This window comes from Macrotis lagotis, chromosome 1, assembly GCF_037893015.1.
Source record: "Macrotis lagotis isolate mMagLag1 chromosome 1, bilby.v1.9.chrom.fasta, whole genome shotgun sequence".
NCBI lineage: Eukaryota > Metazoa > Chordata > Mammalia > Peramelemorphia > Peramelidae > Macrotis > Macrotis lagotis.
The window spans coordinates 273,515,225-273,531,657 of record NC_133658.1 but is presented as its reverse complement, the minus strand read 5'-3'; the positions used below and the strand labels follow the sequence as shown (position 1 = coordinate 273,531,657).

At 37.3% G+C, this 16,433-nt stretch overlaps 1 protein-coding gene across 1 annotated transcript in view; it reads right to left on the bottom strand.

The window, feature by feature from the left end:
• COL20A1 (collagen type XX alpha 1 chain) overlaps positions 1-16,433 on the bottom strand; it is a 35,788-nt gene that overhangs the window by 7,358 nt on the left and 11,997 nt on the right. The window contains exons 9-13 of the mRNA XM_074191767.1: positions 15,727-15,856; positions 14,704-14,846; positions 14,107-14,239; positions 9,320-9,462; positions 8,711-8,840 (exon numbers count right to left, since the gene is read on the bottom strand). Of these exons, the coding sequence (XP_074047868.1) occupies positions 8,711-8,840; positions 9,320-9,462; positions 14,107-14,239; positions 14,704-14,846; positions 15,727-15,856 (679 nt within the window). The remainder of the gene's footprint in view (positions 1-8,710; positions 8,841-9,319; positions 9,463-14,106; positions 14,240-14,703; positions 14,847-15,726; positions 15,857-16,433) is intronic.

Here is a 16,433-nt window from a genome sequence, read left to right as displayed (position 1 = left end):
CCACCATTGATTGAAGGCAAAAGAATTCAATAGCTCCAATTCCCTCCCTCAAGCAAAGGGAAAAGGCCTCTCAACCAAGGCCACAGACACTCCAGAGAAAGCAACCAGCACCTCCTACTGGCCAGCCATAGAAACTGCACTCAGTAAAGCCTTTAGTGATCCCAAGCCCAGGTGAACCAGCCCCGCCCAACTCAAGATCTTAGCATAATGAAGAAGGGTCAGCGGAAAGGTGGATCCCTAGAAAAATTCCTGGAAGGGAAAGACCCCAACCCAGAGAGACCTGGAACATCTGAGGAGAATACAATCTGGTCTCCAGCACAGAAAGACTTCCTTGAAGAAATAAGGAAGGAGTTTAAAAATCAACTGGAAAATTTGGGGGACACAATTAATACCTTGCAACAAGAAAACAAAACAAGTAGAATTGGACAATTACAAAATGAGAATAATTCTCTCAGATCCTCAAATGAGCAAATGCAAAAAGAAATTACTTCTCTCAAAACCTCAATTGGTCAAATGAAAAGCTCTTTCAAAAGTAGAATTGACCAATTGGAAAAGGTTAATGAAGAAAATTCCTCCCCCAAAAAAATAATGGAGTCTACAGAAACTAATGACTCCACGAGACAGCAAGAGTCAGTTAAACAAAATCAAAAGATAGAAAAAAATAGAAGCAAATGTGAAATACCTCATCAACAAAACCACTGACCTCAAGAATAGATCGAGGAGGGGAAACCTGAAAATTATAGGACTTCCTGAAAACATCGAAGAGAAAAAAAAGCCTGGACTTAATATTACAGGATCTAGTGATGGAAAATTGCCCTGACATCATGGAATCGGAGGGCAAAGTAGTTATTGAAAGAGTACATCGATCCCCACCAGAAAAAGATCCTAAAATGAAAACACCAAGGAATGTTGTGGCCAAACTCCAGAACTATCAGATAAAAGAGAAAATCCTGCAAGCAGCCAGAAAGAAACAATTTAAATATCAAGGAGCCACAGTAAGGATCACACAGGACCTGGCTGAATCAACTTTCAGGGATCGAAGGGCCTGGAATGAGATATTTCGAAGAGCATGGGAGCTTGGAATGCAGCCAAGAATTTACTTTCCTGCAAAGGTGAGCCTTCTCTTCCAGGGAAAAAGATGGACATTTAACAAAAATGGAAGAATTCCAAAAATTTCTGATGAAAAAACCAGAGCTAAACAGAAAATTTGGATATCAAACAGGAGGTTCAAGAGACACATGAAAAGGTAAAAAAAAGGGGGGGCAGTAAAAGGAAAAAAATGCAATCCAGTAAGTTGAAACTGGCTATATCCCAGCATGGGGGGGTGGGGGGGGAGAGACTCTCATAAATCCTGAGAAATGTAACTCTAACAGAGAGAATATACCTAGCCAGAAATGATGGACATCCATGACCTATCCATGAGACTTATATCTAATGGGATGGAACTGGCTTTAACTCCACTGGGGAGAAAGACTCTAATAACTCTCAGGAATTTTGACTCTATTCAACAGAATATACTGAACTAGAAGGGACAGACACTCAGAATTTTCTATGATTTAGATAGAATGATCTAAAAAAACTACACTACCTCCCTAAAAAGGGGGACAGGAAAGAGACGGGAGGAGGGAGGGGATTGAATGGGACAAATATCATTACACTAAGAGGTACAAAAAACCTATGGTAATAGAGGGGAAGAAGGGAGTAGAGGAGAAACACCTGAATCTTCTTCTCATCAGACTTGGCTTAAAGTCAACCCACACATACTCAGTTAACTTATAAAACATCTAACCTTTCAAGGAGTAAAAGGGGAAAAGGGGAGGGGGTGGAGAAAGGGAAGGGGAGTGGGGGAAATAAGGGGAAATAACAAAAGGAAGGGAAGGGAAAAGGGGAAAAGGGAAAGAAAGGGGAGGGTGTGATATAGGAGGGCAAACACACTGAAGGGGGTGGTATTCGAAAACAAAATACTGGGGACTATGGATAAAAGGGGGGGAAAGGTGGAAAAATAAAAACAGAGGGAAGATAGCGAGGGCAATAAAGAATTAGTAATCATAACCTTGAATGTGAATGGGATGAACTCTCCCTTAAAACGTAAGCAAATAGCAGAGTGGATTAAAAACCAGAATCCTACAATATGCTGCTTACAAGAAACTCATTTGAAGCAGAGAGATACATATAGAGTAGAGGTAAAAGGTTGGAGCAAAATATATTTTGCTTCAGCTGAAGTAAAAAAGCAGGGGTAGCAATCCTTATCTCAGACAAAGCAGCAGCAAAAATAGATAGCATTAAAAGAGATAAGGAAGGAAACTTTATCCTCCTAAAAGGTACCATAGACAATAAAGTTATTTCAATATTGAATATATATGCACCCAGTGGGACAGCACCCAAATTCTTAGAGGAGAAGCTGAAAGAATTACAGGAAGACATAGACAGCAAAACTCTACTAGTAGGAGACCTCAACCTTCCGCTATCAGATCTAGATAAATCAAATCATAAAACAAACAAGAAAGAAATTAGGGAGGTAAATAGATTGTTAGAAAAATTAGATATGGTAGACTTATGGAGGAAAGTGAATGGGGATAGAAAGGAATATACCTTTTCCTCTGCAGTACATGGAACTTATAGAAAAATTGACCATGTACTAGGACAAAACAACCTAATGATCAACTGCAGAAAGACAGAAATAGTGAATACATCTTTCTCAGATCACAATGCAATAAAAGTCATATGCAATACTGGGTCAAGGAGATATAGACCCAGAACAAATTGGAAACCGAACAACCTCATTTTAAAAAATGAGTGAACCAAACAACAAATTATAGAAAGAATTAGCCATTTTATCCTAGATGATGATAATAATGATAAAACATACCCAAACCTATGGGATTCAATCAAAGCAACTCTCAGGGGATATATTATAGCTCTAAATGCTTACATGAATAAATTGGAGAAAGAGGAAATCAATGAACTAAACATGCAACTAAAAAAATTAGAGAATGAACAAATCAAAAATCCCCAATTAAATACCAAATCAGAAATTCTAAAAATTAAAGGAGATATTAATAAAATTGAAAGCAAAAAACCATTGAATTAATAAATAAAACCAAAAGTTGGTATTATGAAAAAAAACCCATAAAATTGATAAATCTCTGGTCAATTTGATTAAAAAAAGAAAGAAGAAAACCAAATTGCTAGTATTGTAAATGAAAAAGGTGAACTCACCACCAATGAGGAGGAAATTAAAGTAATAATTCAAAATTATTTTGCCCAACTTTATGCCAATAAATTTGATAATCTAAGTGAAATGGATGAATATTTACAAAAATATAAGTTGCCCAGGTTAAATGAAGAAGAGATTAAATACCTGAACAACCCTATCTCAGAAAAAGAAATTCAATAAGCCATTATTGAACTCCCTAAAAAAATCTCCAGGGCCTGATGGATTCACAAGCGAATTCTACCAAACATTTAAGGAACAATTGGTTACAATCCTATATAAACTCTTTGGAAAAATAGGGAAAGATTGAACTCTGCCTAACTCTTTCTATGAGACCAACATGGTACTGTTACCTAAACCAGGAAGAGTTAAAACAGAGAAAGAAAATTATAGACCTATTTCCCTGATGAATATAGATGCAAAAATCCTAAATAAAATCTTAGCAAAATGACTACAACAAGTCATCACTAGGATAATACATTATGATCAAGTAGGATTTATTCCAGGAATGCAGGGTTGGTTCATTATTAGGAAAACTGTTAGTATACTCAATTATATCAATAACAAACCTATCAGAAACTATGTGATCATATCAATAGATGCTGAAAAAGCTTTTGACAAAATACAGCATCCATTCCTATTAAAAACACTAGAGAGTGTAGGAATAAATGGACTGTTCCTTAAAATAATTAGCAGTATCTATCTGAAACCATCAACAAGCATTATATTCAATGGGGAGAGGCTAGAGGCATTCCCAATAAGATCAGTGGTTAAACAAAGGTGCCCATTATCACCACTACTATTCAATATTGTATTAGAAATGTTAGCATCAGCAATTAGAGAAGAAAAAGAAATTAAAGGAATTAGAATTGGGAAGGAAGAGACAAAACTCTCACTATTCGCAGATGACATGATGGTCTACCTAGAGAATCCCAAGAAATCATCTAAAAAACTACTGGAAACAATTAGCAATTTTAGCAAAGTTGCAGGTTATAAAATAAACCCCCCATAAATCCTCAGCTTTCCTATATATGTCTAGCAAGAAACAGCAGGAAGAGCTAGAAAGAGAAATTCCATTCAAAGTAACCTCAGACAGTGTAAAATACTTTAGAGTCTATTTGCCAAGAGAGACTCAGCATCTTTTTGAAAACAATTATAAAACACTTCTCACACAAATTAAACCAGATTTAAATAACTGGGCAAATATCAACAGCTCATGGATAGGGAGAGCTAATATAATAAAAATGACAATTCTACCAAAACTAAACTATCTGTTTAGTGCCCTACCAATCAAAATTCCAAAAAATTACTTTAATGAGTTAGAAAAAATTGTAAGTAAATTCATATGGAGAAATAAAAAGTCAAGAATTGCCAGGAGCTTAATGAAAAAAAAAATGCAAACGAAGATGGCTTAGCACTACCCGATCTAAAATTATATTATAAAGCATCAGTCATCAAAACTGTTTGGTATTGGCTAAGAAATAGAGTGGTGGACCAGTGGAATGGACTAGATGTAAAAGCAGGAGAGGATTATAGTAATCTGCTGTTTGATAAACCCAAAGAGTCAGGCCACTGGGATAAAAACTCCCTCTTTGATAAAAACGGCTGGGATAATTGGAAGTTAGTATGGAAGAAACTTAGATTAGACCAACACCTCACACCCTTTACCAAGATAAGATCCAAATGGTTATAGGACATAGACATAAAAAACAATACTATAAGCAAATTAGAAGATCAAGGACTAGTCTACCTGTCAGATCTATGGAAAGGGGAACAGTTTATGACTAAGGAAGAGTTGGAGAACATCACTAAAAACCAATTAGATGATTTCAATTACATTAAATTAAAAGGCTTTTGCACAGATAAAACCAATGTAATCAAGATCAAAAGGAAAGTAGTAAATTGGGAAACAATCTTTACAACTAATGATTCTGACAAAGGACTCATTTCTAAAATATACAGAGAACTGAGTCATATTTTTAAAACAAAAAGCCATTCCCCAATTGACAAATGGTCAAAGGATATGGCAAAGGCAATTTACAGATGAGGAGATCAAAGCAATCCATAGCCATATGGAAAAAATGCTCTAAATCATTAATTATTAGAGAAATGCAAATTAAAGCTTCGCTGAGGTACCACCTCACACCTCTCGGATTGGCCAGTATGACCAGGAAAAATAATGATCATTGTTGGAAGGGATGTGGGAAATCTGGGACACTTACACTGTTGATGGAGCTGTGAACTCATCCAACCCTTCTAGAGAGCTATTTGGAATTATGCCCAAAGGGCAACAGGAATGTGCATACCCTTTGACCCAGCAATACCACTACTGAGTCTATGCCCTGAAGAGATGAGGAAAAAGGGTAAAAACATTACTTGTACAAAAATATTTATAGCAGCCCTGTTTGTGGTGGTAAAGAATTGGAAATCCAGTAAATGTCCTTCAATTGGGGAATGGTTTAGCAAACTGTGGTATATGTATGTCATGGAACACTATTGTTCTATTAGAAACCAGGAGGGACAGGATTTCAGGGAAACCTGGAGGGATTTGCATGACCTGATGCTGAGTGAGATGAGCAGAACCAGAAAAACACTGTACACCCTAACAGCAACATGGGAGTGATGTTCAACCCTGAAGGACTTGCTCATTCCATCAGCACAACAATTAGGAACAATTTTTGGCTGTCTGCAAAGGAGAGTACTATCTGTATCCAGATAAGGAGCTGTGGAGTTTGAACAAAGTACAAGGACTATTCCCTTTAATTCGGAAAAAAAAAGCCCAGATGTCTTATTGTTTGATCTGGTTACCTCTGAGAATTCTGTTCTCTTTAAGGATATGATTTCTCTCTCATCACACCCAATTTGGATCAAGGTACAACATGGAAACAAAGTAAAGACTGATGGAGTGCTATCTGTGGGGTGGGGGTGGGGGAAAAAATTTAAAAAATTAAAAAAAAAAAGAAATAGTCTGTCAATTATATGGAGAAGGGAGAAGTTAATGACCAAACAAGAGATAGAGAACATCATACTACATTAAATTAAAGTTTTGCACAAACAAAACCAATGCAGCAATGATTAGAAGAAATGTAGAAAACTAGGAAATAATTTTCACAACTAGTATTTCTAATAAAGGACTTATTTCTAAAATATATAGATAATTGAGCCAAATTTATAAGAGTATAAGTTATTCTCTAGTTGATAAAATGGTCAATGGATATGTATAGGCAATTTTCAGTTGAAGAAATTAAAGTTATCTCTAGTTAAATAAAAAATAAAAATAAAAATAAAAAAAAGCAAAGAAACTTGCCCCCCCTTAAAAATGTCCATTTTTAGTGACAGATAGCAAAGTTAGTATCTTTTATAATAAAAAAGAAATGATATTTGTATTGATAGCTTTTTTTGCCACTTTCATTTCTAAAGGGACCCTTCCCTTATATTTATCCATCAAGACACTCTTAAAACAAAAATTAAAAAAGAAAGATTTTTTTAAAAAGCTATTTAGCAAAACTATTCAACAACATTACTCAATTTGAGAGTATATGGAATGTTATATACGTATATTTCTCTGCTTCTGAAAAGAAGAAAAAGAAGCTATGTTTTTCCCATCTTCTCTTAAGACCAAGCTTGGTCAATATAATTATACTGCTCTTCACATTTAAATGGGACATTGATAGGCTGGAGTTCATCCAAAATAGATTATCAGATGAAGGGAGGAGATAATCAGATAACACAGAGAGCTGGCTCATGATCTGCTCCAGTAAAGATGAGAGACTGGCTAGCTCAGATATAGTTTGACTGGGTGACTACCTATATACAGTAATACAGCCCCTTTCTCCCTCTAACACTGCCATTACCCAAATCTGATCACCTTGCCTCAAGTCTCTCTCCACTTTAATCTGTCCTCTATTTAACTACAAAGTGATGTTTCTAAAGTACAGGTCTGATCATATCACCCCTTGATTCAGTAATCTCTAGGACTCTTTATTACCACCAGGATCAAATATTAGAATCCTCTGTTTAGCTTTTAAAGTCTTTCATTACCTTGGTCTCTTTCTACCTAGTATTCTTATTCCTTACTCCTCTACAAGTTCTCTGCAATTCATTGACACTGGTCTCTTTGCTATTCTTCCCACAAGCCTCTCAATTTCCAGGCTTTGTACATTTTCCTGATTGTCTTCCATGCTTGTAATGCTTTTCCCTTCTTACCTCTGTTTTCTAGTTTCCCTGGTTTTCTTGATTTCTCTGCTAAAAATCTGTTTCTGCAAGATTTTTCTCCTCCTCCCTCCCCACCTGTCATGCTAGTGTTGTTTCTCTGAGATTATCTCCAATGTATCCTGTCTACATTTTATTTGGACCTAGTTGTTTACATGTTATCTCTTTCATTTGACTGTCAGTTCCTTGAGAGAGAGGAAACTAAGAGGAAAAGATCTGGGGTTGTAGCAGAAAATATCATACCCAGTAAAGTTAAGTTATGCTTAACTTAATAAAAAAACACACTTTCAATGAATTTCCAGACTTTCAGGATTTTGTTTCAAAAGAATTTGAACTTAAAAGAAAATTTTACATACAAGATCAAATATAAGGCAAACATCAAAGACAAATTACAAGGTACTCAATAAGTATAAATTGTTTACTATTTATATGTGGAAATGTAAATTATACATCTAGAATTTCAAAAGAAAGATTAGGGTAGAACTGAGCATGATATGATTTCATTTATTATTTATTTGTTTGTTTGTTTGTTTGTTTTATTTAGTATATTTTTCCCAGTTGCATGTAAAAACAATTTTAGTGTTAATTTTTAATATTTTGAATTTCAAATTCTCTCCCTTCCTGCCCCCCCAAATGAGAAAGCAAACAATTTGATATAGTTTATAAATGTGTAGTCAGAACAAACATTTACCTAACGGCCATGTTATGAAAGAAAATATAGACCCCCTACAAAAAATAATCCTCAAGAAAAATAAAGTTTAAAAAATGTATGCTTTAATCTTCATTCAAATACCAGTATGATGTGATTTTTAAAAAGTAAAAGCTGTAGAGAGAAAATTATTTTTGTCTTTCTTTGTTAGAACAGTGATTGGAAAATAAGAACATGCTTAATGAATATTTGCTGACTTGAATTAATATGGGAGATAGCAGTAAGAACAACTAGGTGGCTCAAAGAATAGAACACTGAGTCTGTACTCAAGAAGACCTGAGTTCAAAATCTGGCCTCTGACACTTCTTTCCTTGTGTGATCCTGGGCAAGTCACTTAACCAGTTTTTGTCTGTTTCCTTATCTGTAAAATGAGCTGGAGAAGGAAATGGCAAACCACTCATGTATCTTTACCAAGAAAACTCCAAATAGGGTAACAAAGACTTAGTCACAATCCAAAAGATTCCACAGAAGCAAACAGAAGGGCCCTCTCTCCTACACACAATGCAATGCCAGGATCAATCACAACTTATCAGTCACTGAACTCTGTGCCTGGAAATAGATGTTGGGGTACTCACCAGTCCTTCCTATGGCAGATACAACATTGCTCTCCCCCAGGCTATAGACAGCTGAAACCATAACCTTGTACTTGGTCCCAGGGTGCAAGAGAGGAAGTGTCACATGGTTCTCTGGACCAGGAACTATGATCTACCGGGAACAACAGAAAGAATTTTTGTCCTCAAATTAAGGACATGTCCATCTCCATTCAGTTCATAATTACTAATTGATATATTGCTTTGAAAGTGTTCTTTTATTCAATTATGCAATTTCTACCTCAGATTGCTGTTGTTTATCCTTCACTCTCAAAAAGGACCATGAAGGACTCTCTAAAGGTAGCACCATAGTTTCTTCCTCAGACTAATCTCTAGCATTGTCTCCCCCACCCCACAGAACTTTTTTCCTTAGCTTTTTCCTTCCACAGACTAGCTCTACCAACCCTTAAGGGCAGAACAGTATCTCTGTTTCTCACATTTCTTCCCCACCTTTCTTCCCCAACTCATACTAGATCTCATCTACCTTCTATCCTAGGACTCAGTATACAGGTAGCCTTCATAAAGTAGAATGAACTGGCCCCTTTCATAGTACCTCAGTGGAGGGATTCTTCCCCAATTCAACCTTGCACTTACTGTTTTCTCAGGGCCAGAGCCAGAGGCCAAGGTATAGGTGAGTCTGTAGTGGAGAACGTTGTCATTAGGGGGTGTCCAGAGGATTCGAAGGCTGCTGGGAGTCTCTGAGGCTAGCACAAGGTTCAAGGGTGGATTCCTGCTCACTGTATGCAAAGAACACAGAACCTTGGAAAAGGAGGATGGGGCTTCCTAGGGGTGGCAAAAATCATCAAGGGATTTGGATTTATTTTACCAATCTTCTGAAAAGAGCAAGGGCCAGTGAGATGTGGATTACACTGAAAGTAGTACAGTGGGTTGGGGGGGGGGGTGAGTGTTGGTCCTAGGGACCAAGCTGGTGTACCTTGATTTAAGGAAATCTGTTAGGCAACCCTTTGAACTGTTTGTTTCTGCCTCCGCACCTTTTTGTTCAAGTAGTTCCATCCATCTAGAATGCTTTTCTGCATGTCTATTGCCATCCTACAAACTAAAGTTTAACTCAAGTCACCTCTCCATGATTCCTCCTACTCATTATGATCACCTCTTTACTTGATCATATATGGTTGTGACATATTCTGATTCAGTCAAATCCCATGAACTTTTATTAAACACTTACTATGGTCAGGGAGAGCATTGTACTAAACACCTGGGAATCAGACAAAAATAAAATAGCTCCCACCCTCAAGGAGCTCATCTTTTATTGAGAGATAAAAGAGAGAAGATAAAAATGGTGTGAGGACTGAATTTATTATTTCTTTGGTACATTGCTCCCAGATGATAGTGTTCCTTCTATTCAGTCTGTTCTTCCAATGCAATTTACATTCTGCTTAGAGTTTCCCACAGTAGAGAGATTGTCTTTCCCAGTGGAAGCCAGTATGTGTCAGAGGCAAACCTAGAACCCTAGTTTTCCCAGTTTGAGGCCAGCTCTGTAATCACGACATTATGCTGCCAGATAAATATTTTCATGATGAATAAAAGAAGGGGAGGGAGGGAGAAGAAAAGAGTATTAACAAATATGAGATTCAAGAAAGGCTTCCTATAATGATGACATATGAGCTGAGTATTGAAGGTAGCTAAAGATTCCCAGGAGAGAAAAAAGGAGTCCATTCCAGGCAAGGAAATTGGAGATGGAATGTTGAAGTAAGGAGATAAGGTGATCTGGCTGTAATGAAGAGTGCATGAAGGATTCTTAATAAGGCTTATATTCATTCATTTTCATTATTTCCCTCTTCTACCTCCTATTTTTCATTCCAAACGTCCCTGAAAGAGATCTCACACTTGATCCAAACTGTTTGGTGAATGAGTTTATCCAAGGGGTGGGCAATATTGAGCAATTCTGCCTAATTCTAACTTTAACCCTAACCTTGATTCTAACTGTGAAGGGGCAAAAAGAGGAATAAATATTTGATCCAAGATACAATAGGGATCCATCAAAGCTTTTTGATCAGCGCTTTAGCAACATAATTTCAACAAATACCTGGAGAATGGATTAGAGAAGGTGGAAACTAGGAATCTGATTAGGTAGTTGTCCTTCATGCTAGAAGATCAATTGTGTCTATTGTGGTTGATGAGATCAAGGCTCTAGTACAAGCTGGATACAAACAGTTCTGATGAACTTTTAGAATGAAGATGACACTAAATTTGTGCATCTAATGTTTTCTTTTGAGCTATTGCAATTCTGCTTTGTTCATAGAGTACAATAACTTCCTTCTTTGATGACATATCATATGGGTGGTCCCATGTCTCAATCAATTCACAGCTGTTCAGAGAGTGTCCTTGTATTGCTTCTTCAAACCATGTGAATGTGTGTCTCATGTGCTTTCTCCATGAAACTGAGTTTTAGGCAAATGCAAGTTTGATATTTGAGCAACATGACCAACCCATCAGAGTTGCAGCCTCTACAATAGAGTTTGAATGCATATCAGTTCAGCTTGAGAAGACCTCAGTGTCCAGTACTTTATCTTGACACATGATCTTCAGAATCTTCCTAAGACAATCCAGGTAGAAGTGATTCAGTTTCCAGGAATGGCACTGGTATATCATCCAAGTTTCACAGGCATAAAACAATGAAGTCAGTACAGTGACTCTGTATACCTTCAATATCGTAGGCAATCTAATGTCTCTTGTTACCTTCAGAGTCTCCCAAACACTGCACTAGTTCTGGCAATATGTGCATCAATCTCATCATCTAGGTGTACATTTTTGGAAAGTATATCATCAAGGAAAATGAACTTATCCACAGTATTCAAAATTTCTCCTTTTACTGTAATTAATGGTTCCACATATGGATGATGCAGTGTTGGTTATCGGAGAACCTGATTTTTTTTTTTGCAGTGTGGGGGGTTTAATTGTCTGTTCAAAATTAACAAAAGCAGCAGAAAAATCAATCCATACTCTGTTGAATCTGAGAAATCTAATTAGGGAAGCTATTATACAAGCAGGAGGTGATGAGAGACTGAATTAGGTGACAGTCATTTGAGTAGGGTATAGATGCTGTGGAGGTAGAATCTCCAATATTTGCAATATTTGATTAGATATGGAAAGTTAGGGGTAGTGAAGAGTGCAGCATGGCAATGAAGTTTTGAAGCTGGATAACTGGAAGTAAATTAGTTTAACTCTCGTGTGTATATCCTGTCCCCATTACTATACTCATAGATTCATAAAATGTTAGAGAAAATAATTTCACAGATAGAAAAAAGGAGGTTGAGAAACAACTTAAGTCACACATAAAATTAGTGGCAAAGTTAGACCTAGGTGTGAAAAACTCTGGGTAGTCTAATATAGACTACAAATTCCCAGAAGATTAGGATTATGTCTTTTCTCTCTGTGTTTCTTTTCTTGATTCTTAGTTCAGAGTTTTGTATAGTAAGTATTTGTTGAACAAATACATAAACCTAGCCCTTAAAGGGTCCCCCTGACAACATAAGAGATTTCATCACAAGATCCTAAACTCCCAGCAGTGGATGTAGAAATCTCCAACTATCCCAGGGCAGCATCTGGAGATAGTCTTCTACCATTATTGGCTGCCTGGTCTACACACCTTAGCTTACACAATTTAAAGTGTCTTAACCCCTACAGTTGAAAGACAACCCTGTGGGTCACAGACTGGAATCAGGGTTCTAAATTTCCAATATTAGCAGTAACTTCAGGTTCTTAAACACAGGAACTTTCCTGAAAAGCCAGTGCAATTTTTCCTCCAGGGACCAAGAGAGAAAGGGGATAGATGGAAGATTACAAATATGCCACATCTATTCCATGGTCAATGAAGCCATTAGACAGAGAATATTAAGTAAGAGAAACTTTGGGGGAGAAGGTCTTTAAACATCTCCAGTGAATAAGAACCAATCTTCAGACGAGAGTGGTTTCTCTTATTTTCCTAAGTGCCTTCTGTGAGTAAACACTTACATGCTCAGAGAAAGCTTCACCTACTGTTCAGGTTAAGTGGAAAATCTGACCATAGACCAATCATATTCATTAAACATAGTCTATGTTGTAAATTAAGTGCCCTGGAGCAAATTAGCCTTTTGGCCTCCTAAACTGTACAAGATCCTTTTGGAAAACATTGAACTTTAGGGCAGGAGGAGACTCTAGAGATCACCTAAATGAACCCACTCATTTCACAGAGGAACAAACTGAAGCCCAGAGAAAAAAAGGACTTTCTCAAGGTCAAGCAGTGAATAATTAACAAAACTTTCAGCCAAAATGCAATCAAAGCTTTATTATTTGTGTACAGTATTTTATTAGTGGATAAGCTAGGCATAATTTTAACTTCATGTTGGTTTTCCCATCACATCTAGAAAATACCAGTACCCTCTTTTCCAAATGTCTGCCTATGTGGGGAATACACCCAATTTGATATCCAAATCACTGGGAATTAAGGTGGGTTTGAGATATGAGCAGTGGAGGTCAAATTGTCCATCCCAAAATCCAATAGAATGAATTATTATACTCAAAGGAATCCTGAAACCAGTTCAAATCAGCTTTGGAAGTTTAATTTTCTGGGGGAGCATTTATACCTCAAAAGTAAACAAACTATAAATTAAGGCTAAATTTATTGTTCTATTGATTATAAATTATGCAGATTGTACTTAAAAGTATATCAGGAGTACATTTTTTCAGAGTTGATTGTTAAATATTTACCAATATACCTTGGTTTACATTACTATACAATCATCAAAAGAGAGTGTGTGATGGAGATTACATTCTCAAAGACATTGTATTATCCATGTCCCTACTCTCTTTCTACTTGTACGTATAATAGAGTGCAGAACAGAATGATAATCATCATACCATGATCATGGTGTGGATGGTATATTTTGGATGTATATTTCAGGGGAATGCTGGTAAGTGTTTAACAACCAACTCTCTGAAAATATGCATTCTTGATGTATTTTTTTAGGGTTTTTTGCAAGCCAAATGGGGTTAACTGGTTTGCCCAAGGCCACATGGCTAGGTAATCATTAAGTGTCTGAGGTTGGATTGAACTCAGGTGCTCCTGACTCCAGGGCTGGTGCTCTATCCACTGAGCCACTTAACCGCCCCCATGATGTATTTTTTAACTTTAATCTTCATAATAATGAATAACATTTTCTCTTTCACTTTCTTAAGATGACAATTAACAAACCAATAAATCAAGTCCTGATTTATAGCATTTGCCCATTTTGGAAGTATAGATGCTCACAAGGAAAATTTAACAATTGACCTTTATGTCTTTGGTTATATTTTATATACAAGTATGTATATATCATGAACTCTAAGGACTTATTTGGGCAGTTTCTCTTCAATGATCAAAAGGGGAATATATCACTTACTTGGAGTATATCGGAGGGACACTGTGTCACTGCGAGTCCCATCTTTATAATAGGCTAAGATGGAGATCTCATATTCTGCATGTTTCCCTAGACCAGGCAAAGTGGCAGTGCCTAGGTTCCCTGGGACAGAAATCTGCAATAAGAGAGAAAAAAGAGGGAATAAGGGTTAGAGATTACATTTTCCCAGATACTGGAGCTAATTTAGCCTGTAGTATCTGTAGTATCTACAGAGGAGATCTGTCCAAGTAAGAGATGTAGGTTCTGTAGATTCTTGATTTTTAGGACTGAATTCCTTCTGTGCAGGGCAGGGAGGCCTGTGTAATAAGAGAACCAGGTGTAGTAGGTCTAGGTCAGGGAAAGATGATGACTCTATTGACTCTTTCTCTGAGGAAGGAGCATCAGTAGTCTAAACTCAGACTTGCCTTGAAGGAGGGGGCTAGCCAGCTTCAGAGAGTTCCCTGCTTTGTCATTGGGTCCTCCTGCCTCAAGACAGTTTGGGGAGGGAAGAGGAAACTCTCATGTCTCCTTTGTTAGACAAAACTTTCAAACTATTTCCCAGAATACTCTCTTCCTGGACCCTATATCTTATACTTGTACCTCATAAGCTTTTCCTTCTCCCAAGGGCATCCATTTGATCTGATAGACCACCACACCAGAAGCTGCAACAGCAGCCCACTCCAGTCGGACATCATCCCCTGGCAATTCAGTTACTTTTAGGTGGCTTGGGGCTGGAACTTTTCCTAAAGGACAGAAAAAGAAGGAAAACTCTTGACCTTGAATTTTGCCATTCCCATGCCCACTGGCCCTGCCCCCTCTTTGCTGTTCCCAGCTGCTTGTGAATAGGTACAGAGCAGATGGCTGGGGAGATCAACAGTATTCTGACATCTGGCCCCAACTCATACTACAGCTCTCAAATGACAGTAGCCTGGGAATCTAGGGATTAGAAGAAATCTTTATAATTCACTGATTTCATGATCATTATTAGACTCCTGGAATAATAGGAGAACGTGGTGGGCAGAGTAGGAGTCAATAGAGGAATAAGAGACAGAAATAACAGCCATCTCTTAAGGGTTAAATAGAATTGTTAAACTCCAAATTTTCCAACTAAATCCTTCATGTCATCATTTTCCTCTGTCTTTACCTAAGTTTCAGGAGACTTCATCCTAATTGGGATAAAGGGACCTCATTTTCCTAGGAATTATCTTTCTTTTTCTAGAATCTTCTCCCATGATCTTAATGTTCTGTTTCTGATTTTCTACATTTTAATTGAATTCAGGAAATATTTATTAAGCATCTATGAATCTGGATCTTTGCAATTCTATCCTCAAAAGATTTTCTCTCCTTAGGGTCACTTGTAATAATAGTTTACATTTAGATAGGGGTTTAAGAATAATAATCTATTATCCCCATTTTAAAGACAAGGAAACTGAGGCCCAGAGAAATTAAATTACTTACCTATGATCATACAACTGTTTAGTGACAGATAAATCCAGTTGATCTGATTCCAAGTTCAATGTTCTTTTTCTTGCACTATGTTAGCTATCTATGAGGTTGTATCAGAAAGATAGTTCATCATTTAGCCTGGAAAGCTCTCATTACCATAACTTTCTATTTACTCACGTGTGGTCACTCGTCCAGTAAGTGTGGAAGAATCGCCCTCTTTGTAGATTGCTGTGACACTGACAATATATGAGGTGGAAGAGGATAGTGGATTCAGCTTGACAGAAGAGGCATTTCTGGAGACATCTATCTGTAAGGTAAAGGTAAACTCTAGGCTTCTATAACAGTCTAGACTACAGATAGCTATTCCCACCCCCAGGGAGAATGGGGCATCCACCTCACCTGAAGACCATGCCATTTATTTTCCCTTCCAAACTCAGTCAGGTCATTCCCAGGAGTCTAGGTCATAGGATGTGCTCTGAGGTTCATACACATCATTTCCTCAGAAAAGAATCCACAGAGCATGGTGTATTATAGATGAAGGCACATCTCTATAATTTTGGGGATGTATTTTCCTCTATGTAAAAAGTCCATAGGATAGAATTTGTAGTTGTTATGGTATGTTTCTATTACTCTTTGGGTAATAGTTTTTGGTAGGCTATCTGAAGCCCTTGCCTATATTTAACCGTTGCAATTATACCTGCATATATAATGATTCAGTCCTTGACCCCTCTCCCAGTGGCTAGTAGGAGGTTGTAACTAGCTTAAAACTCTACTGGTAGGGGCTAGGTGGTACAGTGGATAGAGCATGGGCCCTGGAGTCAGGAGTGCCTGAGTTCAAATCCAGCCTCAGACATTTAATAATTACCTAGCTGTGTGGCCTTGGG